The 27,875-nt window shown below is 36.4% G+C and overlaps 2 protein-coding genes and 1 pseudogene across 2 annotated transcripts; 1 reads left to right on the top strand and 2 right to left on the bottom strand.

Moving 5' to 3' along the window:
- Positions 1-161: 161 nt before the first annotated feature.
- LOC146164831 (sulfotransferase 1C2-like) lies at positions 162-4,366 on the bottom strand. The gene is made up of 7 exons (XM_083380838.1): positions 4,111-4,366; positions 3,809-3,922; positions 2,869-2,978; positions 1,850-1,991; positions 1,283-1,398; positions 897-1,056; positions 162-271 (listed from the first exon to the last, which is right to left on the bottom strand). The coding sequence occupies exons 1-7, from the start codon at positions 4,364-4,366 to the stop codon at positions 162-164; spliced, it is 1,008 nt and encodes a 335-aa protein (XP_083236964.1).
- A 5,617-nt stretch (positions 4,367-9,983) lies between these two features.
- On the top strand, positions 9,984-16,336 carry LOC146164830 (alpha-(1,3)-fucosyltransferase 7-like; annotated as a pseudogene).
- A 3,131-nt stretch (positions 16,337-19,467) lies between these two features.
- Positions 19,468-24,633, bottom strand: LOC146164829 (uncharacterized). The gene is made up of 5 exons (XM_083380837.1): positions 24,601-24,633; positions 23,938-24,204; positions 20,901-21,062; positions 20,072-20,185; positions 19,468-19,689 (listed from the first exon to the last, which is right to left on the bottom strand). The coding sequence occupies exons 1-5, from the start codon at positions 24,631-24,633 to the stop codon at positions 19,468-19,470; spliced, it is 798 nt and encodes a 265-aa protein (XP_083236963.1).
- Positions 24,634-27,875: the final 3,242 nt, after the last annotated feature.

Below are 27,875 nucleotides of genomic sequence, written 5' to 3'. Positions count from 1 at the left end.
ACAAGAGAAACATAGTTTTAGCCCAATCATTAGACCGTAAAATAGTACAGACATAGACGACCATATTTTGGGAATTAAAGTGGATACTGATATGCATTTGTTAGTGGCGAAACGGCAAAAAAACGCCCTTTTATTGCCTTCAGGTAACAATAAAGTTGCATTTACTCGTAGATAAACTTAATGTCGGTATCGCCGAGTATATTTTCGACTTTGTCATCTATAAGCTCCGATTGGGCGACGGTTAGGTGATTCCTCCAATCTCCGATTTGGCCTAAAAAACACAGTTGTTATTTTTGGTTCTATAAAGAGATTACTATTTGTTTGCAAAATGTGTGCTTCCATTAGGGCGTTTTACCATACAGACGTGTATATATTTTAAAGTGCGTGCAGGAAAGTGCGTGCAGGCTTTGGGCCTAGTTGTCCCGAAAGAATTGTTTATTAACTTAGGGACTTTTAGGGATATAGACCTTCAACTTCTAAAACGGAACAAAACTTATTTTTCTATGTCGTTTTTTGTATTTAACTAAATATCCAATGATAAAACGAAGTAAATAATTTCGGGTTAAAGTCAGATTTTCTGATTTTTTTAGTCACTGTTTATAAATGACCTGAATTAAGTCTTTGACAAATGATTTTCTTGGAAATAAAGTGCTTTTGTTTACCTTTTTTTAAAAATTGGTTAATTTTTCTCTATTGGCGAACGTAAAAATACTAGCTTTACATATAGTTCGCAGTTTTGGTATTTTTCAGTTTAATTATTGCCAATAAACGGACGAGTTTACCAAATGTAATTGCTAAACGTTTAATTTATATAACAAGGACTTGATTTGCTATTTATTTAGAAATACTTGACTTAGACTTAAGTCATTTCAAAATGACTTGTTTACAACACTGACCTTTTCTGAACATTTTAATGTTTCCTGTGTTCGGATCATCCGCCTCTGCTTTCTTTTTCATGGAGCTGAAAGAGGTCTTCTGCACAACCCAATTCAACTCCTCTTCAGTCGGGTTTTCGCCGATGAACTCGGCCAATTTGCGAATTTCGCCCTTAGGGTCCTGCATGAAAATAAGAAATTCCTTGATGTATAAAAGGTTAGGATATCTTTGTTGCGGAATAAGAGTACTTCGTACACCTGTTTTTAAAAACACAATGCTAAAGCAGTTAATTATTTTTGTTGTGAAATAAGAGTTGGTCCCTACTTTGTATATCTGTTTTTTTAAGGATACAATGCTAAAGCGGTTTAGAAATATTTGTGAAACATAAACACCTCGTATTTCTTACCTTTTTGATTTCCTCGTATGCCAGAAACAGCACATTTTCGTCGTTTTTGTGCTCGTACCATTCCCGAACTACTTCCAAGTAACCCTCGTCCTTTTTGGCAAAAAGGAGCTGTTTACCTAACAAATATTTTACGGAAATTAATTAGCTTTAAGAATAGTCAACGCTGTAACTGAGTGATGCAGGCCACCTTATAATTGCCATAAACAAAGAATGTGCCGCTTTATTTTTTGCTGCATTAGCTTAATGAGTAAAATCAAAGAATGCCAAGTGAAGACTATTGGCACTCGGCAGATACTGGAAAATGAGTGCCGATTCGATATCTATTTTCATTTTTAGACATGGATGTCATAATTTGTGTAAGTGAGCCATGATTAGTAAACCAGCTTAGTTTAACTACGCTTAAATGTAAATTTTATATAAAGACAAACTAAAATTTTTGTGCACTTTGCTTGATAATTTATAAAATGTTGTGCACTTTTCAATTTATCAGTTTTGCAAATTTGAGCATAGTAACGACGTCATGGACGGCGCTTGCCAAACATTTGAGTAAACGTTATTAACACTTACCTGCTATATAGAGGTCGTAAAACTCTTTTTCTTCTTTCGGTAGAATATGCTTCCAACTCTCGGCCTTTCCTACAGGAAGTGTCATCGCGAAATTGTACCAAGACACAGCTTGGTCCTTCGGATTTCGAATCACATATATCACCTAGTAATACAATGCATTGCTGTGATAATTTACATCTAAGAAAGCAATTTAGCAAAGCAATATATTATGCTAGTAATTTACGTAATATCGATTGGTTTCTTAAAGAATATTAGAAGCATAAAACTAAAGCGGGATTTGCAATTATATATTTTGTTGAGTTTTCAATAGAATACCCCACATGGAGAGAATGGAGATGTTGCGCATTATTCAAATGCCATTATTACATGACTAAATTAATCTAACACGACTTTACAAATAAAAACGAGTAAGTCTAGGTCAAAAGTCGCTACCATTTTTTACGACCACGATAACTGTAAGGTTTGACAATCGCGGGCCAGTTAACTGTAAAAAAACTTGAGCACACGTGGCCGTTATAATTTTTTTTCGTTGAACATTATTGACTTGATTATTATTAAACGAAGGAAATGTAAAGCAATATTTAACAAAAACAAGTGTTGTAATGACGTGCAGTTAAATCGTGATTTAAATGACTTGACTTGACTCAAGTCTTTTGGACTTTTCTTCAGACAAATTACTTGGGTTAAAATGAAATGTTGATGCACTTGGACTTTATTTGTTGTTTATCTAAAGATACACGAATTGGACGTAAGCTATGTCATTTCAAAATGACTTGTCTACAACACTTACAAAAACTGTTGTCAGGTATATTAAATGGTCGTTTAGGATTTCATCAAAAATTAGGTTGAAATTGACAATATTTCATCTGTATTTTATGTTTATTAGGAAGGGTGGCGCAGGCTAGCAAAATTAACAATTGTAGTTTGGTGGCCGCTGGTTTAGGTTATTCCTGTAGGCCTATAACTGCAGTAATTCCCCGGTAAGTACAGATTAGCTTAACAGTGTATTACGTTCTGACCTTTGCACCATTATCTTTAAACTTTTTGAGGTTGATTAAAGACGCGGCTAGATGCGTTCCCAGCACTCGTCTCTCCATTGGCAAGTTCGCAGTGATTTCGTACTTGGACACTTGAATGCAAGAAAAACAAAATACATTTTAAGAAACGTCTTAGTTTAGCCTCTAATCAAAAATTCTTTGCTCTGGTTAAATGGTGTATTTGTTGTTTAGATCGTTTTTCACGATACTTAGGTTTTCAAAAATGGGTTAGTGAATCGCAAAACTTAACAGCAGAACTTTCAATGGCTGATGGCACCGTGTTCATTTCGGCCATTTGCGGTTCCTAAAGTATTAGGGACAAAAATTAAAAAAAAAGACCATTGGCAATAAAATACCTGGTTCGTCTTTTAATTAAAAGGTAGTCCTTAATTTGGTTTTGTTCTTCAGCGTTTAAGCTTAATATTGATACTATATATTTTTTAAAGTTTCTTTTAAGTTTCTTTTATAAAGAGTTAAGTTTCTTTTATAAGATTAAGAGTTCACGGGTAAAAAATCCAATTGCAAAAGTTTGAAATAATTTCAAAAGTGGGAGTGAAAATTAACTAATGTTACGCTAATAGATTTTTGTATAGCAACATTCGAACTCCTTACCCTTTGGAGTCATAAAAGCTTCACATAGATATCCATAATGGAGAAATCAGGTGGCACTGTATAAAGACAAATTGTATTTGATTCTCGACAAGCTTTCGCACAACCGTGCTTCATCAGGTCAAAGTATAATTATGACCTGATGAAGCACGGGTGTGCGAAAGCTTGTCGAGAATCAAATACAATTTGTCTTTATACAGTGCCACCTGATTTCTCTATTTAGAATTAGGACAAATACGGCCATATACAAAGATATCCATAATGTTTACCTTAAATGTTTACCTCTGCAATGTGTGTCAAAACAAATCCTTACCTGGTCCAAACTCCAAGTACGCGAAGAACTGGTTGACTTTCGTATAGTTCTCCAGTAATTGGGGGTCTTTGCGTCCCAAAATGTGCTTGATAATTGCGGAAACCCAAGTCGTTCCTAAAATACAAAATGCAAGATAAAAAAAAACAATTCAACCTGGTAAAGCAGAGTGAAATGAGTGAAACGACTGAAACGAGTGAAACGAGTGAAATGGGTAAAATGAGTAAAATGAATAAAATAAGTGACATATAGGCTACATCTGATGTAACATAATAGGCTTGTTACATTGGCCATCGTTTACAAACCTGTTTTTGCGTAAGTAGCTACCAAAACATCCCCAGATTTGGGTTCGAATTTGTCATAGGCGTACTGTGCGGTCTCCGGTTCGAATCCTGGGTGGAAGTAGTAGCCTTTAAGCTCTTTTGCCTGTCCTGGATCCTCCGTAAACTTCTTTATGAACGCGAAATATTCTTCCCTTTTGGTTCGATGCTCGGGAGGTACCAGATCGACCGCACTAAAGGCCACTACCATTGCGTCCATTTCTTCCTTTGTAGGCGCCATTTTGCCTGCAAAAGATAACTTACTTAATATTTACAAACGTCGCGGAAATCGACTGTTTCGTGGGCTACGTGGAAAAAGCCTAACACACCTTAACACAAATTAATCCGTACATAATATTGTTCGTTTAAAAACTTATGCCGTTTTCCCGCTTGGTCTATATATGTTCTATAGTCTACTACACCAAGAATTCACAACTTGCGTATTTAATTTACCAAGAGATATCTACAAAGTATCACATAAAAACGAATAGGTGAGTGTTTTGGTCAATATTTGCTGGTATTTGTTCAGGTATGGTAACATTGCTGACCTTGTAAAACACGTAATCCATAACGTACAAAGCACGGAACTGTTCCCAACGGCTATATTTGCTTTCCTCACCAGAAACGTAAGCGAATAGGCAAGGCATAAAGGACATAAATAATAACGTATAGGCTATTGAACTAATACTCGACCGTTTCTTATAAAGACTTTTGACAAACTAACGCAAGTGGAACGGTGGTTCTGTTTACTAGAATGAATCGACCTACACCTTAAAAGTTGTGGCTAGCACTGGAAGTGATGTTATTTGTTCACTTTGTAGATTTGATAAACTTTAAAAACATAAGTTGAGCAAACTAGTTTGAAACCATGTGGTACGCAGCAACAAAAAATCTAAAAAGTGGTACGCGGTTAAAAGGTTAAGAACCACTGCTTTAGAGAGTATAAGCATTATCACAGCTCAGCAAAGAAGCATTTCCTTTGTGAAAAGGGAGACCATGAACCCAGTTGAAAAGTTTATGGCTGGAATACTTTTGTCCACACAAAAATTTGTCAGGAAATTCGTCGTCAGTAATGCGGGCGAATTTCTTTGTTAAAAAGTCGTATATATCCTTTTTAGTTTCGCATGCGTCATTTGGTTGTGGGAAACATGCACAGCAGACTGCGTTAACTTTTTACTGCCGTTCAGAATTGGCATTATATCAAAGTGCTACCACGGCCCTTGTCCCGACGCGCTTGCTTTCTATATGTTCTATAGTCTACGTCTACACGAACAATTTAAAACTCGTGTTTCAAATCGACCAACACATACCTAGAAAGTATCACCTAAATAACGAACAAGTCAGCTTTTTTGGCATATGTTTTCTGCAGTTTGTTCAGGTATGCTGACCTTGCAGAACACGCAACCTATAACGCACAAAGCACGGAACTGTTTCCAACGGCTATGTTTGCTTTTCTGACCAAAATTTTAAGCGAATAGGCATATTAAGACATTAAGGACAAGTGGCACCGAAAGCTTTTTAACTAGTAGACTACTTGACAGTGTCTTATACGGACTTTTGACAAAACTAACGCAAGTGGAACGGTGGTTCGGCTGTCATAAATTAGTTTCTTTACCACAATAAATCGACCTATACCTTAAAAGTTGAGGCTAGCACTGGAGTAGTGGAGGTGTTGTTATTTATCCATATTGTGGGTTGAATAAAGTTTAATACATGTTATTCGAGAAAACATTTCAAAACAATGTGGAACGCAGCAACAGAACAATCCAATAAATAAGACGCGGTCAAAAGGTTGAGAACCACTGCTTAAGACAATATGAATATTATTTATCAAAAGGTGACCATGAGCCGAGTGACCCAGTTGAGAAACCTTGTCATACCAGCTGATGAACCTGTCGCGCCCAATCTTAATGCAACAGCGTCGGCTTACTATAGCGATGACCAACCAACAAATATCTAAAACTTAAATGCTTGCTTAAACCTTCCAAATCGGTAATTTCCTGTCTGGTTGTAGCTAGATTTACATCGATAACCTTGTGTTGAAACAACACCCTATCGACTGGGCGTTGTTTTGTTTTGACAGCACTCAGGCAGACTTGGACAACTAGATAATTCTAGTTTTCTAATTCAATGGATTAGAGCAGGGATATCCAACCTTTTAGCAGAATGGGCCGCCTTACCACTTTGAAAATTTCGATGGGCCGCAAAACCTCTCAAATTAAACGGGTAACGTCATAAGTTACGTCATATCGTGACGTCATAAAACAACTTAACTTATAAACACCCGCTCTTCGAGAGTGAACTCATGCGCAAATAGGCAAGTAATCTCGACCTTATTTATTATTTTTATTATGGCGAAGCGCGAAAATTTGAGTTTTTACATGTTTGGGCTGATACATTTCCTTAAAACGGTCCGGAAAAATACACATTTAGAAAAACACACATCTTTCTTAGCAATGGTGTCTGCACAAAGTGTTCGATGGATGTAGAAATGCGACATTAGACTCGATTATAGTCTCAGAAAAAACATAAGATTTGGCCTATATCAAATACTGCGCGTTCTAAACGTTTTGATGATAGTCGAAACAATTGTTTTTATTTAAGGCTGCTGAAAGTGAGAATAAGTGGTGGGCCGCATGTAAATATCAGGCGGGCCGCAATACAGGTTGGACATCCCTGGATTAAAGCAAAATGCGGCTAATTCCAATTCTAATCTAATTTGTGAATTGCATGTGCGCTCTAATGCTAGTTCTAATCTAATTCGGATTTTACCAAAAATGCTACTTTGTCCAACGACATTTTTTTTAATTCAAACTATTTGGTTGGAAGGTAATTTTCGCAGTCTGAAAAGCACATGCTATGCTAAAAGGCATCACAATTAGCAGACACATATTTACCATTCACATTCTTATTAGAATACTTCTCGATTGAAATTGATCGTGAATATTCAAATGTGATTCTAATTCAAATTATAGTTCAAATTCGTCTTTTTAAGAATTTGGTAATTCGAATTCTAATCTCATTTAAGAAAACTCAAAATGATCTAATTCAAATTCTAATCTAATTTAGAAAACCTGAAATGCTATAATTTTAATTCAAATCTAATTTTAAAAAGCTAAAATAAATCTAGTTGTCCCAGTCTGCACTCAGGTACTTGGTTGCACCACACTAAGAATACACAAAACGTTGCGGTGCTTGATTAAAAAAAACATGCCTTTCAACCACGGCCGTTGCACCTCGATAACCAAGGGGCAAGGAAGTTGACGTTTGTTGGGTTCTTGATTTTCATTTTACACCCCACTGTGACTGCAAAACTTAGTCCCATCAGCTTAAAATGTCCGGATTTTGTTAAAGATTTTAAACACTGTGCAATGCTGCTACCTATAGCTCTCTGTACCTGCCATCGCTATCTGTGCAAACCTTCTTCACATATTAATTTTGACAGCTTTTGAAAAGGTTCGTGCTTTTGAAAAAGTTCGTGCAAGGTTCGTGCAGTAAATTTGCTATCGTCATAGCTGCGTCCAGCTAAACTTTTCCAAATGCGTCGCAAGAAAAATTGTTAAACCACTACCGATGACGTATACAGTGCGTTCAACTATAGACTTGTACAAAGTCCCTGTTAAATATGTAAGATACATGAATTGTGCGTTTCGCGCGAGCTGCCCTGAATCACGAAGCTCAATATTTGCTTCATACAAACACGGCGTCTTTACAAAACAATTTCTCCTGTTAGTAACGGAGGATGATTGTGCATTTTCGACACTTGTTGTGCATATCTCTTGATTTGAAATCAGTTGCAGAGCAAAGGTCGCAATTCTGTCATTGGTGCATTGTTTTGTCCGAACAAAGTTAGTTTACCGTAATTGATTGCGATGTCGCTTACTGCAGTCCTTACAATACTGCGTCTTATCAATAGCCACTTGTTTGCTGTTCCATTAAATGGTGTGATGAAATTGAGTTAAATATTGGGAGGGGAAGAAATAATATCACGACAAAAGATATTCTTCAGTAAGCCTTATTGTAAAAAAAACTACTATTTTTTATGAACACTATATTTCCAGGTCCAAATGACCTCTCGACCTAACGTTTCTAAAGCATTTCGATGCGGTGGACATATACCTTAAATAGGACACCCTGTCTAATGCCTATAATTAAAGAGGCATTCATTAGGTGACTGAACGGATGTGTTGACAGACCACCAATAAATTATCTATCTCCTGTACACATTGTCTCTGACAACGTTATGCTATGTTTTTGTTTTACTTTTTATTGTTATGAACGGCATTAACGCAAAGAAAACGTGCATTAGGCTATTAGAATCGATTTATGGGGCTCTAATCGAAGTGACTGTTTGATCAAACTTTGAAAAGCATATAGCAGTTAAAATTTAAGGGTCCTTTTTAAATAAAAGGGTCAGACAAACATTCTTTACCTATTTGAACGTTTTAATCCAGGTTAATCTAGCTTTTGGCTTCCTAATTAAACAAAATCAGGGTAAAAGCGCTAAAAATTATGGACTAATTATTTTGTGTTGAACCCAAACATATCATATTTAAATGGTTGCAACCAGGCACAGTACTAAAAATCAAAAGCAGCTCCTCTGGTAATTGTAATTATTTACCAACGTTTCGGCAACCTATGCAAGTCGCCTTCGTCAGGGTTAATAACACGAAAACCCCGTAGTACGATATAAATTATGGAAAACACACGGAGGAAAAAAATTCTTGCATTTTGCTGTGTGTTTTCCATAGGCGACTTGAATTGGTTGGTTAAGAATTACAATTACCAGAGGAGCCGTTTTAGATTAATATATTATATTTTAAAGGTCATATAAATTCAAAATTAAGAAAACGATACGTCTTTATCTTCAAGCAAAATGCTGTCCGAAATATAAAAAAGTGACAATAAATACTACGTCGAATAAACAACCAAACTCAGTGAAAGACAGTGGGCTGCTTAGCTATAAAATGAACGAAAAAGTTGAAGTAAGGCAGTTGACCGAACTTATTTGCAGTGTATCATAATAAGAATGCCAACATGGCACTACCTTCTACAATAGGGGTTCCCAACCTGTGGTACGCGTACCACTAGTGGTACGCGAAGGTTTTTTAGGTGGTCGCAATAGCTTTCGTTTTTTTTTTCACTAAAACCTGGATTCACAACTTTATATTTTGTTCATTTGGTTTGTTCCCGAAGCCTATTCCTATTATTACGTAACTATTCCTATTGTTTCGTACCATTACTATTTTCAAAATAGAGGTCATGACAATTGTCAACAAGTAGCACAGTTGCTTTAAAAAGCCGTACAACGCTGTGGGACAGAAACGATTGCTCTTAATTATTACCATCTAGTGCAGTGATTCTCAACCTTTTTTAGAGCAAGAGCCGCATTTCAAACCTAAGGTTTGCAAGGAGCCGCATAAAAAACAACAGTAGGCATATAATTAAAAAACATTGAGAAAGCAACTAGAAAACAACAAATATACATTACGCTAGCCTAGGCTAACTAATTAACAGTGTTTGCCATAGCTTGTCGATCAGGACTAAATATATTGTGACGTAATAAACCACAAAATTATTTAAAGAGCCGGATGGAAGTACCCGGTAACATTGGTACTTCGTACTCGGGATCTTTGGTGATGTAATTCATTAATTCTTGATTTCTCTTACTTACTTTGTTGCAATTCTGATACTTCTAACTGATTTTTCACTCGGTTAGTGAGAGCCGCAAAATGTACAGTTGAGAGCCGCATGCGGCTCTGAGAGCCGCGGTTGAGAATCACTGATCTAGTGTTTTATAGCTTAAGCTACAAATAGCATTGAAATTGAATATTGCTAGTTGTAAAATAAAAATAGAAATGTCAGTTGATAAGTGGTGCGCTTGGCAGTACAGAGCGGCCAAGCGGTACGAGATGGTAAAAAAACCCGTGTTCTACAATATGTTATTGAAATGACTACTGCTGCCATTCTGGGCCACCAAAATAGTTATCGCAAGTTTTGTAAGGTCTAAAGCCAATGCATTGACTTAAGATAACTTTAGTCACTGTTTTCTTAACTTTTTGACTTCCTTTTTTGGCGATTTTGCTTAGCATTAAATTACGTCATTGAGTCAAACGAATTAGGTTGAAGTGTTTTTGTAAAACCACTGGGTGCAAAATGGGGTTATTTATGTCATTTGTTTCCTGTAAACAATTTGCTTGGTATATGTTGATTTTGGGGTATTTTTTAGTTTAGTTATTAATCCTAATCTGAAAATGTTGGCAATTTTAATAGTTGCACCTTTATTTTTATGTCAATGACTTGACTTAAAGTTAAAGTTAAAGTTACAATGACTCGGACTGAGACCTAAAAGTAATTCGAAATGATTTGTTCTTCACAATGGTCTTCACGGGCGGTAGGTAGCACGCTCCTGCTCTTTGGTGTTAGGGAAAAATATAACTAGCGATTGCAGCAAAACTTAAGCATTCGAATTCCCTGCAATGCTAATGTGTATTTTCCTTTTAAGCCCTCCAATCAAAAATATGAATACAAACTATTATCATTTGGCGTCATACGTTCGAAATAGGTCACTTGCTGGAATAAAGGATAGGTTAAAAGTCCAGAAAAGATCTACTTCGCTCTTGAACCAATTAGGCCACAAAAACCTCAGTTTTTGACCACGTTGCAGTATAGTTATTTATTGTTTCTAACGTATTAGGAAAACAGTATATTTGCTTTTAAACAGTTTTGCCGTACGGTAGCCTGCACATTGCACCCTTCGTTGTTTGTTGCGTTGTGTAGGCTACTTATAGCATTATTGTAATTTAACACTTTCTATTGCAGTTTGAAATACTTATAAAGTGATTAAAGATTTGATGCACAAAAATAATTTACATCATCCGGAAGAAATTTTTCAAGTGAAAATGGAACTTCGAAAATGTCAATTGTGTATCGCCTACTTTCTGTTTACTTAGATCGGAATTAAGATCCGAATTTTTACGATGTATAAGATAGTGCCTTTCTTTAAAAATGCCTTCGTGTAGCATAGAGTTGTTGTTCATTAACAACTGAAATTAATATTTTGCTGTTTGGCTAAAATACTTTTGTAGGCTAACACAAAAATTTGTCAGGAAATTCGTAGGCAGTAATGCGATCAAATTTCTTTGTTGAAAAGTCGTATATTTCCTTTTTCGTTTCGCGTGCGTCATTTAGTCGTGGGAAACATGCACAGCGAGACTGCGTTAACTTTTTACTGCCGTTTAGAATTTGCATATCAAACTGTTACCATGGTTGTATATTTGTCAGAACTCTGCGTGTTTTGCTGCATTGCTACGTCTTTCGTTGAGGGAAGAAAGTCAAATTTTAAAGTAAAAGCAACTTTGGTATTTTCTGCAAAAGTAGTGCTTCGTGTTTAATGGTTAGTAATTGCTCGCCACCCGTTTTGACTTCAGAGTTCAGAACGGACTTAAAGGAAAACCGCAAGTAAAGTGCAAATGGAGTTTTGCAGCAAGTCTCTGGTTTGTGGATGTTTGTTGCTTTTCACGGCGGCACAACTTCTTGTCTATTACTTGACTATTTTAGGTAATGCTGAAAAGGCTATATGAAACATTTCATTCTATTTCTACTGTTTTTAAACTCGCGTGATTGAGTTGTGATTCGAAATAGTGGTGATTTGTACGTCGTTTTACCAAATGGTCTTTAGGTTCACCTTTACCAAGACCAAGTTTTATGTAAGGTGGCGTAACTAAAGAAATACTATGTAACACTTTTAGCAACATACTTTGCTATTTTCTACCGGAGAAAAAAAAATTATTAACTAAGCGCCACTTGTAAAGCAAATTTAGACCCAATAAACTGGAAAAAAATCTTCAAGATTTTATCGAAATTCTCTTATGACGTTATTTAATAATATTATTGACCTGGCGTTCTTAAATAATAACTTGAATGATCAAACGTTTTCCATTAAATATGAGGCATTGGTATCGAGACAAAATAGTGCTAAAATATTTCACTTTTCAAGGCAAAGCCTTAGGTGTTATTATACCGTATTTACAATAAGTTAGCTTGTTTTTATGATAATAGTTCAGTTTTAAGTTTTACAAAAGTAAATCATTATTTGACAACCGTATAAATGTTGGTGGTAACCATTAATACCCAATTAATAGACTACGACGCAGTTTTTCTGGCAAAATACTTGATGTTCAACAACGGAAAAGAATTACCAAGGACACCTAAGGTTCCTTTAAAGGTAAGGAATGAAAAACACCTTGCTCGATTTAAAAATATTCTCATAGTATGGAAAAACAATTAGTTCAGGTAACTTTAAAAAAAAACTCAATATAGGTTTTTCAGATAGCTATACGTTTGTAATCGGATCTCAACTTTGTAGAGGCCTTCTTAACCAACCAAGTTACCAGTTGCACATATCAAGTATCTGTTGTCTTCTTTTCAAAAAATAAGTCTATAAAACTATATTAACAAAAATATATACATTAAAATATGAATTCAGTATTCGCCAGAGAAAACCTTGTAATTTATGGCTGTGTGGTGCACTGTGTTTTTCATAAATTAACTTTCGCATCCGATATTAATTCAGAACAACTTTGTTTAGAGGGGTCCCTAAACAGATTTGCCGACCATTATTTTTGCAGATTATCCTTTTATGGAAGGGCGGAAGTTCATTTTCAGCTACGTCGAACGTGTCAAACAGCAGGGCTTGTGGCTATTGCGAAGTAACACGAAAACGCAGAAAGGTTTGTTCCGTATACTTTGCAGGCTTTAAAAGTTGTATCGTCGTCATTGGTGGACAGCAATATTTATTCACCCGGTGTCTCCAGGATGACGTCACAACCACTATTTTACAGAGTCAAGTTATGCCATGTTTGAAATTTTATCAAAACAAATTAATACGGATTAAATAAAACGTTGATTTTCATTTTTCAGATATTTCAATAACGAGCTGCTTGTTTACGTCACGTAACTTTACATTTATTGACCCACATTTTCATATTCAATTGCATCCGAACCGTAACTTTAATAACCGGTTTGGAAATAAATTTAGTCGAACCGGAGCTGAACCGGAACTTTTAAATTCCTCCGAACCGAAACCGGAACTGAACCGGATTGCGAAAAAATCCTTGAACCCGAACCGAACCTGAACCGGAAAAGTCAAACGGTTCGACTCCCTGGTTTCTTACATCAGATATTTGAGTTGTTTTACAGTCATAATATTTTGCTTGAGTCAGTTGAAACGATCGTAAAATATCCTAATTGACTTTTGCGTGTTATGAAAAAACGCATTTGTGAACGGTAAGACAAACCCAGATTTTAAAGGAAATTTCTTAGGACTTCATATAGTCGGGTAATATTGTTATATTTGTTTAATCTTTTAACTTTAGCAACGTAAAAAGCTTAAAGCTTATAAGTGGTTCAAAAAATCTGCCATATGTTTTTAATTTTTCTCTTGGTTGGTAAACAAAAAAACCCAATTTGCTCTTTTCAACCTTCTTATGTTTTAGCTCGCCTATAACGATACTGCAGCAGTATTGTTCGGATACAGGACAAAAACTAAGGGCTTGCCACTGATTAATAAACGGTTTGTACTACGATTTTCAAATTTTCTTTGTGTTTTAAAATATTAGGCATGTTTTTGTATACGCATAACATGCCGCTAAACGCAAGTGTCTAATATAAATAATAAGTTTAAAGTAATGTGACTGTAGACGAGGAAATACCGATCTTTTTCGTAAGAGCCGGATAACTCTTAAGTATGACGATCCTCTAAGTTTATTAATTTAATAACCATCGTTAAACGAAGCAAATATAAATACTTTTTTTCTAGCTTTAAAAATTGTCGTTTAGTTTAAAAATTCACCTAAATTTAGTTTGGTATAACATTTATTAACATGAGGCCAAATTGCCAAGGCTGGCAGATTTTACCCCGCAGGCCGTAATATTGTGATCACTGAAATAAACAATGTGCTTCGGAAATATTTTAAAATTCAGCAACTTTTCGTTTAATGCTTTGATAGAAGGGCATCTCAATTGTACATCTGGTGGACACTGGAGAGTCCATCGATGACCAAACTGATGGGAAAGAGAGAAAACAACAAACTTTCCGATATCCCTGACTACTATTTCAACGGAACGTTGACGCTCAGGTTAGAGTTTGTCAGTGTTGTAAACAAGTCATTTTGAAATGACTTAAGTCCCAGTCAAGTCATTCGTAAAATAACTTAAGTCCAAGTCAAGTCTTTTTGAATAAATAACAAGTCAAGTCCCAGTCCAAGTCATCGGTTTCCCAAGTCAAGTCCCAGTCAAGTCAAAGTGAGAGCAAGTGAACTTCAAGTCAAGCCCTTGTCACAAAAATAAAACTTTAAATTATGAAAACTAGCAAACCCATCGATTGTTAGCAATAACTCAAGTAAAAATAACATAAACTCAACATATAGCAAGCAATTGTTTTCTGTGCAAAGATTAGAACAAATAACGCAATTTTATGAGTAATTGCTTTATGAAAACAATTTATTTTAACCCAAGTCATTTGTCCAAATGACTTAAGTCAAGTCAAGTCATTTAAAAACAGTGACTTAAGTGCACTTAAGTCAAGTCATTGACTTAAGTCATTACAACACTGGAGTTTGTGACTTCTCAACCATATAAAGGAGATTACAAGCACAAACATAAGCAAAATTATATTATTTGCTATGCCAAATACTCGGTATTTTAGCTCGGTATCGATCAAGCTTCCGAATAACAAACATTTATATTTTATTCTGTTTTACCTCTAACTTGATAGGGAAAAGAGACTCCTGACTTGTGTAACTGGTCAGTCTTTTAGTCTTTTGACTTTCTATTGCAAATTTCAAGTGTCTTCACTTGGGCTGTTTACCAAAACCTTCCACCTACAGCATATGTGTTGTACCAAACTTAACTGTAGAACCAATCGTATATTTCAGTGTTGCGTGGACTTAAGTCACTGTTTTCAAACGACTGTATTTGATTTAAGTCTTTCGGGGGAAGTGACTTGACGCAATGCTGTGATTTATTGGTTTTGACTTGCTTTGGCAATGACTTGGCCTGAAAATTTACTTGCTACTTTTCAAAAATAACTTCACTTGTATTTAAGTTGTAATTAGAATATCCAAACCCATACAGAAGAAGGTATTATTTTGAAAGTTTCTAATAACTCTTTTGTGAAATATTAAAAAATGAATAAAGAGTTATTCGAAACGTTCAAAATGCTACCTATACTTCTGTATGGGCTTTGATATTCTTATTACGTCTTACTACAACCTCCAACCATTATGCTCCAAACTGTATTTAAGTTGTTTTGCAAATGGCCTGCCTGCGACCTAAGTCATTTCAAAATGACTTCTTTACAACACTGGTATATTCCGCAAAAATATTATACCGGGTCGGAAAGATTCCAACAGTTGTTTGCAGGCGTGACTCGACCTTCTACACTATGGCGAAGAGCTTCAACGCGATCTACCGCGCAGTAGAAGTGGTGAAGAGCGGGCGCCTGGGAGTCACCAGCAACCTCACTGAACTGCTGGCCAAAAAGGACAGAACAGCAGTCTGGTTCGTAAGCAATTGCCAGCGCGGATCCAACGCAAAGCGACGCCTACGACTTGCCGAGAAGCTAATCGAGCACGGCCTCGCGGTGGACCGATTCGGTGGATGTTTTGAGGGCGAGGCGAAGAGAGGCGACAGGCTGGGGTTTGTGCGCACCGTCGAGCGCTACCGCTTTTATCTGGCTTTTGAGAACTCCTTCCACTGTCCAGACTACATCACTGAGAAGTTCTTCTTCAACGGGCTGATGATCGGCGCCGTTCCAATTGCGTTTGGCGCCAGTAGGGAAGACTATAGCGCAATCGCGCCGCCGCACTCATACATACACGTGGAGGATTTTAACACAGCTCGTGAACTAGTCGACTACCTGCGCTACCTGGAACGAAATACAAGCGCTTACGCCGAGTACTTTGCCTGGCGAGGCCTAGATGCCGACCAGGTGTACCCTCGGGGAAGGTACATGGGATTTTGCGCGCTGTGTCGCAGTCTGTTCGGTATAGCGCTCAACGATACGCGAACCTTCGAGGAAATCTACGGACGCTACGGAGAGAACTACACGGCCTCTGTCGGCTTCCATTTCGACAGGCCGCAGCGAGTGAAGTCGATAAGTGACTGGTGGTATGGGAAGGCTGGCGACGGGTGTTTGGAAGAATCTTGACGTTTTGCGATCTTGCTGGTCTAAGTTGGTTTTGTTTTGCTGTTGATCTATTTATCTATCAGTGTTGTAATTGCTAATTCTTATTTGACTGAAATACACTTAAGTAACTGTTTTTAAATGACTTGACTTGAATTAAATATTTTTGGCTAAGCTAGATGACTTGACTTAAGTCTTTTGAACAAATGACTTGACTTGACTTTAGTCTTTTGAACAAATGACTTGGGCTAAAAGTGTTTTCAGTAAGCCTTCTTTATACAAATTTGTTATTTATCTTTTGCACGTAAAACAATTTGCTTGCTCTCTTTTTTTTTTAGTTGAGTTATTGCCCACAATCAGACAAGTTTACCAATTTTATTAGTTTAACTATTAATTTTTATGACAAGGAATTGACTTGCTCTAATTATGACACGACTGTGACTTGACTTGTTATTTATTCAAAAAGACTTGACTTTGACTTAAGATCTCTAACAAATGACTTGACTTGGATAAATTATTTTACAAATGACTTGACTGTGACTTGGTAATTTCAAAATGACTTGTTTAGAACACTACAATCTATATAGCAGAAAGGCATTTTTGTTCTGCTTGCAAGAAAGTAGACAAACAACAAGTATAGGCCGGCAATATAGAGCATTAGTTATAGGGCTTAAAATATTAAAGTAACGTCATATACCGGTTTACTTTTCTCTACACACATATAGTGCAACTGATATAGTGCAGTGTTTAAACTGGTTAATAAAAATTTTGCGAGGGTAAACAAAATGAAAGGGGTTATTGTGATGTGATTGGTTTGCTTTTAATTTGAATTTTAGTGATTCTACATTTTGTCATTAACGTTTGTCATAAAATACATCTCGTATAGATATTCGCATTCTTTGAACTGTAACACATACAGCTAAAGTCGATCTTGTACAATGCACAAATATCATAAAACCTCTTAATTCATAGTTGATAGTTGGAATAATACGTCATCTAGACTTTTTCATTTGAGGGATTGAAATGCAGCATTCTCCCGTAAGGTTAAACGGAAATGAAAGAATCACATATATTGAATTAAGGGTTTTTTTTATTTAAAAGCAGTCACCCTAACGCGCTCAAGGTAATTCTTGCAAACGACAGGTGATTTTATTTGGCAAGGGTGAATGAACCAAATGAAGGAGCGAATGTAATTTGAATGATTTGCATTTTTTTTGATTTTCAGTGATTCTAGATTTTCTTATAAACGTAGTCATTTGTAAAAATACATCTTGTGGACATTCGCATTCTCTGAACTGTACATATGGAGGGGGTGTTTCAATCACATTACATACAGCTAAAGTAGATCTTGTAAAATACACAAATATCATAAAACATCTTAATTTATAGTTAGGATATTACGTATGGATTTTGTCATTTGCGTGAATGAAAAAGCATTCTCTAGTAGGGTTTTTAAGAATCATCGAGTATAGTGAATACAAAAGGTTGCTTATTTCAAAGCAGTTTCATGAACGCACTTATCTCAAGGTAATTCTCCGAAATGACAGGATATTTTAAAGGTCAATTAGTCAGGTGACGTGGAAATTCTTAGGCTCAACTGCAAACAGCAGAAACATAGTACCGTGTGTCGCTATGTTGGCATAGAATATAGTCAAAAGTAAACATGATAGGCTACCAATGTGCGCTCTTAAAAGTGAGTGCACCCACAAAAATAAAAAACGAAAGCTGCCCAAAAAGGTTCCGCATTTCGATTTAAATATCGTGATAAAATGTTACAAAATTAACAATAAATAACTTATTTTCACATACAGTATGTTGCTGTGTAATTTTCCGACTCTTGGCCACTTGGCAAGCAGTGCGTAATTCGACAAACAGCTTTACTTCCAATTTTAAGCACAGATTAGTATTTTTAAATATATATGGGCTTTAAAAAACGGATGCTTTTGACGGCCGTATAATATGTGAAATTATGCCAGTATAGATCATTGTTTTATTGTTTCTTTAACATAAATGATACCATTTTAAAAAAATACATTTACAGTAAAATATAACAAACGATTTGTTTTTTGCCTAAAAAATTAATATATATCAAAAACTTTTGTCGCTTAATTGAAATAACTGCAAAAAGCTAAAAACTAGAGACTCATGTTAAAATCGACAAAATATTTTTAAGGAAATCAGAAAAAACAAACTTCAAGCAGCAATTTGGAAAGTATTGTTTGCAGCTATAGTTTTTGTTTTGCAAAGAGCAATCCTTCAAAAGGATTTCTGTGGCACAGTGAACTTTTGGCTGTGTTACAGACTGATCTTTGGCCGCCGCGAGATACCCGGTAAATACTTTCATTGCTGGTGGTTTGTGTGTGTCGACATCATAAACGACACGTGTTTATCGCGCTTGCGAATGTCCTCCAACGGAAGTAAAGCTGATACCTGATGAATAAAACATGGCGATCCATGTCAAATGCGCCCGCAAGGTATACAGAAAGCAAGTTTAAATGGCCACCACACGATTAATATAGCACAAAGTAAATCAACCGTCGCTAATGCGCTATAGGCTCCAAAACAAGTGGATTCGATTAAAAGAACGACCTTTTAAAGGATGGTTTGTGGTTTTTGAGTATTTATTTTAAAACGTTTTGTTAAAAAGGGGCGTAAATTTCGTAGCTGTCGTTTAGCAAAATGTTTTCAGTTATTGACTAAGAATATTCGTAAAAGTTGTGAGTTAATCTGTGTTTATTAGTGCTCACATATCCTTTTTAATGCATCATAACGAAAGCAGTTACAACGCGTTTTTTATTAGTGACAAAAAATATCGCACAAAATTTACTTGTTATCAGGAAAAATTGATCTTACACTCTATCAAGATAGACCAAGTGTATAACCTCATCTAGAATATAAACATAAGCAACGACATTAACATCAAACACTTTTCAACAGTAGCTGAATTACCCAGAGGCCAATCAAGACAATACACGCGCGCCTGCAAAAATGTGGCTCCTCACTGCGGTATGTCGTTTCAAATCGTTTCAAAGAATCACACAAATAAACAAGGTTATAAGCCAACAAAATGGCGGAGCTCGATGGATCTTTAATACAAAACTCATTACAAGGAAGCACAAACTTGGTACAGAGAGAAAAATGCAACTGTGGCGGATTTATACAAGCAAAGCAAAGCACGCGACAACGGCCGAGAAGAGAAAAAAGCCGAGCACCGCTAAAGCCTGTTTTATTTCGCCCTCCGCTTTTTTAATAATTGGCAAATCGGTCATGACCCTGTGCATCACTTTGTCTTTCTTGGTGCCGCTTGCTTTATTCTCAAATGGAAAGTCGTCAGCCGGAATTGCCTTCTGCAGAAAATCGCACAGCGGCTTCCAGCCCTTATAACAAGGAAAAAATATAAACTGAAAATAGAATGTTAAGGAAACAATAAAAACTAAAAAATGTTTTTTGGGGGTTATCTTGCTTTAAATTACATCTTAATGTGGTTCAGAGCATAAAATTATCACCTGCAGTGAATTATTATCAATAAGTCAAGTCCTCACAAGAATAGCGTATTGATGTGTCGCGACAAAAAAAATATTAGCAATTTTCGTTTTCAACGGACGAAAAAGAAGATTTTGCCTAAAATTATGTTCACTTCCGTGCCTTTAAAATTCTGGTTACCAAACCGTAAAAGGATTTTTGTATTTTACTGGTCCGCAAGTGTCAAACAGTCAAGAGCCATGGCCATAGTGTAAAACAGAGATCAAATTGACAAACCGATCTGACGTCATAGACGAGCAGCTGGTCTTCCGGAACGACGGACTTGACGTAAGCGTTATGACGTCGATACCAGGTCTTCCACAAAAACGCCTTAGGTTCGGATGCGTCACCCTTTATCAAAATAAACCAACTGAAAACCAACCCTCAGTCGCTATAAGGTAAATTTATTGCGTTTTGTCTCTTTTAAATGTTGCACCTCAACACAGATTAACTTTAGCTTTAATAATGCGACGACCAACACACAAGTTCAGGGTTGTAAACAAGTCGATTTTTGTCTGTTTACAACAATTGTTTGTCGAAATCTATTGGTCTATAATATTGCATTGTCATAAATTCTCATTTTTTGCCAAGCTAAGTTAGTCTTTTGCCATGGCAAGTCAGTCCTTTTCCATGGTAAGTCCGTCTTTTGCCAAGGCAAGTCAGTCTTTTGCCATGCCAAGTCAGTCTTTTGCCATGCCGAATCAGTCTTTTGCCATGCCGAGGCAGTCCTTTACCAAGCCAAGTCAGTGTCGTGCCATATCAAGTCAGCTTTTGCCGTGTCAGATTTTAAGTTGGTCGTTTGTAATTTTAAGTCAAATCATTCAGTCATTAACAATGGTAAAATCCTAATAAACTCTGTTTAGCAGACAAACTGTTTTAATAGTCTAAATAAAGAGAAATCTGCCAAAATTGCCAAGGATTCAAGTCACATCAGCTCTTTGAATGACCCAAGTCAAAGCAAGCCGGCAATTTCGGCCTAAATTTCTCAAGTCTAATTACTACGATGACTTAAAATATAGCTCGATATTAGAGCACTACTTAAAGAGGCCGTTCGTTCAAATCTTACCACTGTATAAGAGAAAAGCGCAGTACTCCAGTCAATCAGACGAGTAAGCGAGCGGGAGAGGTGCTTAAGGTAGTTCATGTGGCTGTATGTCTTCGCGCCTTCCTCGACCATGTTTTTGTAGCTGTTAAACCACGCGTTCTCCTCGCGGACCATCAAGATCACCTTCGAGAAAAAGGCAATCATCAGTGTTGTAAAATAATGTATTTTGAAAGTCCAATATTGTTTTGACGAGTAATTGTGTATAGTTGTTGCTCTGTAGAGTGGTTTCCAAAATAAAGTATAGGTGTTACCGTCAATTTTAACCCATTTAATTATTTGCTGTGATATTTTTAATGTGAATAACTACGTTAAAAGTAGTAAAAACAGCCAAATGTAGGTCACATACACGTTTTTTATAAACAGTGACCCTATTCGACAGTAGCACATGTTTGAGAGGTATTTGTATTTTAACCTGTTCACCATCTAATTTGAATGCAAGCGGCCACGGTGTAGCACAAGTAGATAGTCATATGAGAAATCTTCTTGCGACCCATTGAAATGATTAAAACGGCTGGAAACTGTTACTCTCGCCTTTGGGTTGTAATGTTATTCCAGGGATGTGTGGCAGAGCGAACATATTCGGACCGAAGTATATGGGTATTACTTTGGGCCAGCAACACAAATTTTCGGTAGTTTTCTTGTCTAATCGAATAAAACATGCTAGTCGCACAGCAAATTTTTCCAGTTAAATTCTACAAAACTATGTAGAATAAAAGCAGCAATTCTGTTTAATATGATGTCGCTCATTTTTAAATTGCTTTAGTATAAGGCGGTATGGTAACTTCCGTTCCGTGACTGTAAATTTGGCATTTGTTTAACGTTCGGGAGTGATATTGCAACGCAAATTTCCGAATAATGCAAACTTACGTACCCCACGATGCAAAACAATATTTGTGGGTCGATTTTCGTGTAACAACTTCGAGGGGCGTGTGATGAAGTAACATTTTATTGTTGTTATTTTTATTTACCTTCTCATATTGTCGCCTGCAATTATATATGAAAAACGCAAACAAGAATAACGTATCGATGTGTCTCAATAAAATAAAATGCCAACTTTTGTATGTTATACATTGTCAAAATGACACCCTATAAGTTTACCCGTATGGCTAATTATCCGCAATTTATTTTAAGATCGGTCTCTGCCACCTATTTTGGTTTGTTGGTTAGGCCTTATACGCGCAAAAAATACTTTCCTTAAATACTTTACCGGCCTGTTACATCACGAACGAAGTTGCTTCGACTATACGGGTAACTACGTGAGCCGACACATGATCGTACTTCTTTCCGATTGGATGCTTGTGATGACGTCGTCTTTTGAGAACCAGACTAGACATATAGACACGCGTGCCGTTCATTCGGCAAACAATTTAACCAAGTGTCAATGAAGTTCAAGCGATGTACGGTGTACAAAGGTTAGCGCCCAGCACCCCGGGCTATCGAGCTACTGTATGGCCAGACCGCGAGTTTAGCAGGGCCGCATTCCTGTTCACCGCACATGCATCTGCACAATGTGTCGGCAAGCAAACAATCAAAGAGCCACTTGGTCCTACTCTTTCCTCCGAATTGACTACACTTAAAACAAAAGCCTATACCGGACAGACAACTTAAGCTAACGTTTTAGAGATGCGCACGTAAAAACTTTCGTGTTTTACATTTTAGGAGAAGGAAACATAATTTATATAAACATGGACACACACACATAAACATAAAGACCCGATTAAAATAGCATTTTAAAGATTAATTGAACCGATTTATTGTATTTTTAATTTCTGGATAATGCATCCCTGTCAGGTATGAAAGATTTTAATTTTCTCAGAACATTCAACTGATTGTGAAAAAAACACAATACTAATCTAAACAAGAGTAATTATAAAGTTAAAAAATATCAGAGGCATCCTATTTACCAACCAATATTTATATACGAAGGCTAATCTACGCAATCGAACAACATAAAAATAAAACGACTTTATAATCAGAATAACGCCTGCAAAGGAATATGCGGCCTAAAAAAGAACAGATATTCGGAGAAATCTAGATGAAGAGTTGTGGGTTTTATTCTGGCAGAGTTCTTCTCCGTGAACTGATTTAGATGCTTTGTTACAGATAATCGCATTTCTGCTATACGAGCATCCAGCTTGTGGCACTGTTCTTTACATTTTAGGTTGAAGTAGTAAACTAAAATACCAGGCGGGGTTACAATTTAGCTTCACAATAAAATAAAATTTAACTTGGAAGTATAAAACCGTTTAAAATAGAGAATATAATTTTGCAAGGTGTCGTTTAATTGTTAGTGATATTAATCCACCAATATGCTTCTTGTAACGTGTCGCAGAGTCCAGAACTATAAAATTTTAAAATATTTGAAGATGTTTGTGCGTTGTTCTACATTAATTTTATACCTAGGGGCATATTAAGGGGACGTTAAGACATAACAGCGTACGAAATGTTTCGTGCACTAGCTTGATAGGGCGTAATTCTAGATCCGCATGCTTCGAATTTGTTTTCTGACACCTATACGTACAGAAGTGGCTAAACACAGGGGTGGCTTAAAACCTTTCGCATGAATCCTATTTTATGGCGTCACGTTTTTGCCATGACCTCTCAAAACAAAATTACGGATTCAAACCCTCCTCAAATTTCATTTTGTAGAAAAAGTTTAAAAGATTAAAGAAACATTGACAGCTTACCGTTTTGTTCGAAGCAGGGTACTAGGAATAAAAAATCGCTTTAAAGTATTATACGCAATATTACTAATCTACAACATCTATAATAAATCTAGCTGAGCAAAGTTATTTGTTTTAATGAGGTAAAATAGTGTGATAGTAATTTCTGCCCCTGTAAAATGTGTGGCTCTTGCGGTTAACCAAGTAAAAAATGTGGCTGTTTGTCTCGACTGGTAGCCCATAGATATTATACGTAGATTTCAGATGTTAAAATAGTGCAAAACGCAAAAAACTTAACTGGTACATATTTCGTGCAGGCCAATTCGCCGTATTACCTTCGCTTTGGGCCATCGTTCCAAAAACTTGTCAAAGAAATACGAGTGCGGTGTGTCCACCACGGCCTCCACGTTTTTCGAGTAAACCTCGTCCAAAACCCGGTCAAGGTTGGGTTGCTGACCTTTAAAGACCTCTTCCCATTGGTCGAAAGCAAACTCTATGGCCTCTTCGAAGTCAAACACTGCGTGGGAAAGATTGACTATTTTACTAACTGTGTAAAAGCTACTTAAAGAGTGGTACTTATATACAGACGGAGCCTTCACATTCTGACAAAAAATAACGACATTAAATCGCGATTGAACTAACTGTTGATAAGCCCGTGTAAGCGGAATATAATTTTTGTTACCTGGGTGAATGAACCATCACATTCCTAGAGTAGAAAGTTTTAACTAACGTACTACGAATCTCTTTCTATAGTATTGGGCTTGGTTTGTCCGCCGGCCGCCATACGTTCATATATAACAAGAGAGAGACAGAGCAACGTGCCGAACACGTCGCGCACAGTGTTTCGTCTGATGCAAGACGTGCTGCAATACGATAATATAGAAAAAAAATCCCATTTACTCAGACAGAATAAAGGGAGTTGCTTTTTATGAGAGAAAGACGGAGCAATGATAAAAAATATTCGTAGCAATTTTAACTTTTAGCCGGTCACGGGTTACATGTAAATTGCCACATTCGTCTTTCATAGACATGGTCAGCCTCAAATCAAACAAATTTTCAAGAGGCTAGCTTATTTACACGGACATGGTACAACGTAATTTCCAATAGGTATAAAGAGCCTAAAGCATGTCGGATTGCTTCACTTTGTTTACCTTCGCAAGCTTCAGGTTTAGTTCGCTAATTATCGCGCTTATGGCAAGAGTATTCAATGTACATAGACGGTACAACTATACATTAGTCCTTTACCATTTAGAATTAAACTAGTAAATAATCTATTATACCTGGGCAAGGCCTGGTATTTCATTGAGTGTTAAACAAAACATATTACCCAATTCTTTGTAAACTAATGATAAAAACGATTAGGAATGAAATCAAAAAATTTTCAATTTGTTCAGAAAGCTTATAAGATTAAGTCTTACGAGGTAATTAAGGATAAAGATTACCTAAATATTGAACAACTAAAGAAAAAGGCTGATGTTGCTTTTTCTTAATAATTTTATCCTATGAATATCTTACCAAAATGACCTCACCCAGCATTTTTAGTACAGTGTGAAGGTTACTTCAATATTATGCGTAAAAACTATGATATCCCCGATTGATTGTCTGACGTTTGAGTGATTTCGTCATATTGCGCAATATCGAGATTTATGCAGATGGCCATACTCTGATGTCATGCCTAGGCAAGAGTGAAGCTTGCAGCATCACAATCGACCTGACATCAACAACAGCAATTACGCCACAACGTGAAATACTAAAAATAAAAACGAGGGCAGTCCCATGACAAACTCATTTCGCCTCATTTATCCAGTAACAAAAGTGTTAATGTTTAACTGGTCATTATTCGCTGATGCTCATACTTGCCGCCTATAGAGACAACTGGGACAGATTCATTGACTGATACTCGGCTCTACAAACGTGATCGTTATGGGTTTTACCGATAAAAATCCCGGCTATTTAGAATGTCGATTGAGAAACATCCATTCCATTAGCTTTTATATGTTTTCGACTTTATTATTTATCAATTTTATTATTACTTCGCTATGTATACGTATTTTACTTATATGACTTGACGATGCCGGTATAGGCGAAAAATATATTCCTTCAAAAAATATCTGATCCTGGTTTCACTCGGGTTTTCAAATTTTTGAGTTTTGTTGTTTTCCATCACTCTCTTATCTAAAGGCTTATAATCTATTTGAATAGTTTACTAACAATCCGAAATATGCGTATCACTAAAACAAATGTTGACACCTTTTTCTCTACATTTATTATACCCATATTGATTGTTTAGTTTATTATCTTTGCGTCAGCAGAGGTAACAACTATAGCGAGTAATCTGAAGTCAGTAGTTTCTTTAAAGATATGACCCCAAAACGAAAATGTGCTGTAATGGAAGATAAATGATTTATTTCGTACCTCATCCCATTATACATTTTTAAGTAATTATATCAGAAAGCTTGTTTTGAATTGTTTTGCGCGGACAAAGCATATATTGGACCTTATAAATATGTATCAAGAACATTTTAAGTGTTTATGTGGCTTCATATAGTTTATTTTAACAAGATGCGAGGGGCGCTTTGAACTTATAGCGTTGCACGTTTAATGTACATATGATAAACTGGCCTTGCTGCGCACTCGGTATCGGCCACACATTTTTTTACCATGTAAGTTTTGGGATGATATATTTAAAAGTTTTGTTTAGTTTTTTAATTGACTGTTATGTCCTAAAGTTGCTCGGCCGCCGCATTATGGCATCCCAAACCATACAAAGCGAAGTTTTCCGCATCTCGTACATTGTTGCGAATCCCAATTTACATCCTTTTGTCCTGTGATGTAAGCAATGAATCGCGCATGAGACATTTCATTCAGGTCAAAAAACACAAGACAAAGCGGATCCGGCCTGTCATGAAAATACAATTTTGCCCGGCATTGTTGTTTTGGAAACATTTACCTGTTATTATTCGACTTCCGTTCCAAAGAAGCTATTATATATAGGCGGTTGAACGCCTCTATAAACGAAACGCTAAATTACCCAAATGCTGTTTGATACAGCAAATTGCGGAATAGGCTCGTCGCCGAATCCTACCTATATGCACAGATTTGTATTTACAATATGATCATTAACGGCAAACAATTCGATTAACGCGTGCTTAACCGAGGCTGGCGGATTGTACTTTCACGTAAATAAATAAAACGATAGGGAGAAACGGCTCTAGTATTGTGGTCAAACGATTTGCTTTACAGGGGGATTTGGAGACGGACTCAAAACCAAAATGTGCACATTGTGCACACAATGTGATTTTTTGTTACTTAAAATTGTATGATAAATTCTGAAATAGCCTATATATTTACAAACACGAAAGGAAATATTTGAATGTAAAATCGCAATGCTATGTCATGCCTCGTCAGATAATGTCACTTGCAGGCAGGGGCGCCCGCAGAAAATTTTCCAGGGGGGGGCAATCAGGGGCGTAACCAGAAAATCAAAAAGGGGGGTCCTGAATTTTCAACTTAGGGAATTCCCCTATGTTTCGTCTTACGTTAATGAATAATGACGTCATAAAACAGTGACAGTATGACGTCATAGACTGGTGATTGCAAGACGTGATCAAAAAACTAATCACAAACAGCCAAATACGTCCAGTAAAAGCGACCACGTGCGTCGTCGACAATCCTGTCAGGAGCCAGCTGCGAAATCACAGTGTGCAATCGTCAACTTCAGGCAAACAAAAAAAACAAAACCGTGAAATATGTGTGTTTAATTGTGGTAGAATCACACATAATTCGACTATCAGCAGCGCAGTTTTCAAGTTCCATGAACGGAACGAGCGCTAAATTACAAGCACGTCGTTCACCACCTGCAATACTAAACGAAAATCGTTTTTTCCGGGTGTTATTATGCCACGATCATCGCAACATGCTGTGTGCCAAGTCAGCTAAATTACAAGCTGCGGTTGAGGGGAAATAAGTTGTTTTAACATAAATGATATCATTTTTAAAAAATACATTTACAGTAAAACATAACAAACGATTTGTTTTTTGCCTAATAAATTAAAATATATCGAAAACTTTTGTCGCTTAATTGAAATAACTGCAAAAAGCTAGAAACTAGAGACTCATGTTAAAATCGACAAAATATTTTTAAAGAAATCAGAAAAAAAAAAACTTCAAGCAGCAATTTGGAAAGTATTGTTTGCAGCTATAGTTTTTGTTTTGCAAAGAGCAATCCTTCAAAAGGATTTCTGTGGCACAGTGAACTTTTGGCTGTGTTACA

The sequence above is a fragment of the Ascidiella aspersa genome, chromosome 2 (genome assembly GCF_963924565.1).
Source record: "Ascidiella aspersa chromosome 2, kaAscAspe10.2, whole genome shotgun sequence".
Classification (NCBI taxonomy): Eukaryota; Metazoa; Chordata; class Ascidiacea; order Phlebobranchia; family Ascidiidae; genus Ascidiella; species Ascidiella aspersa.
Note: the sequence above shows the minus strand (reverse complement) of the source record. Positions and strands in the feature narration are given on the sequence as shown.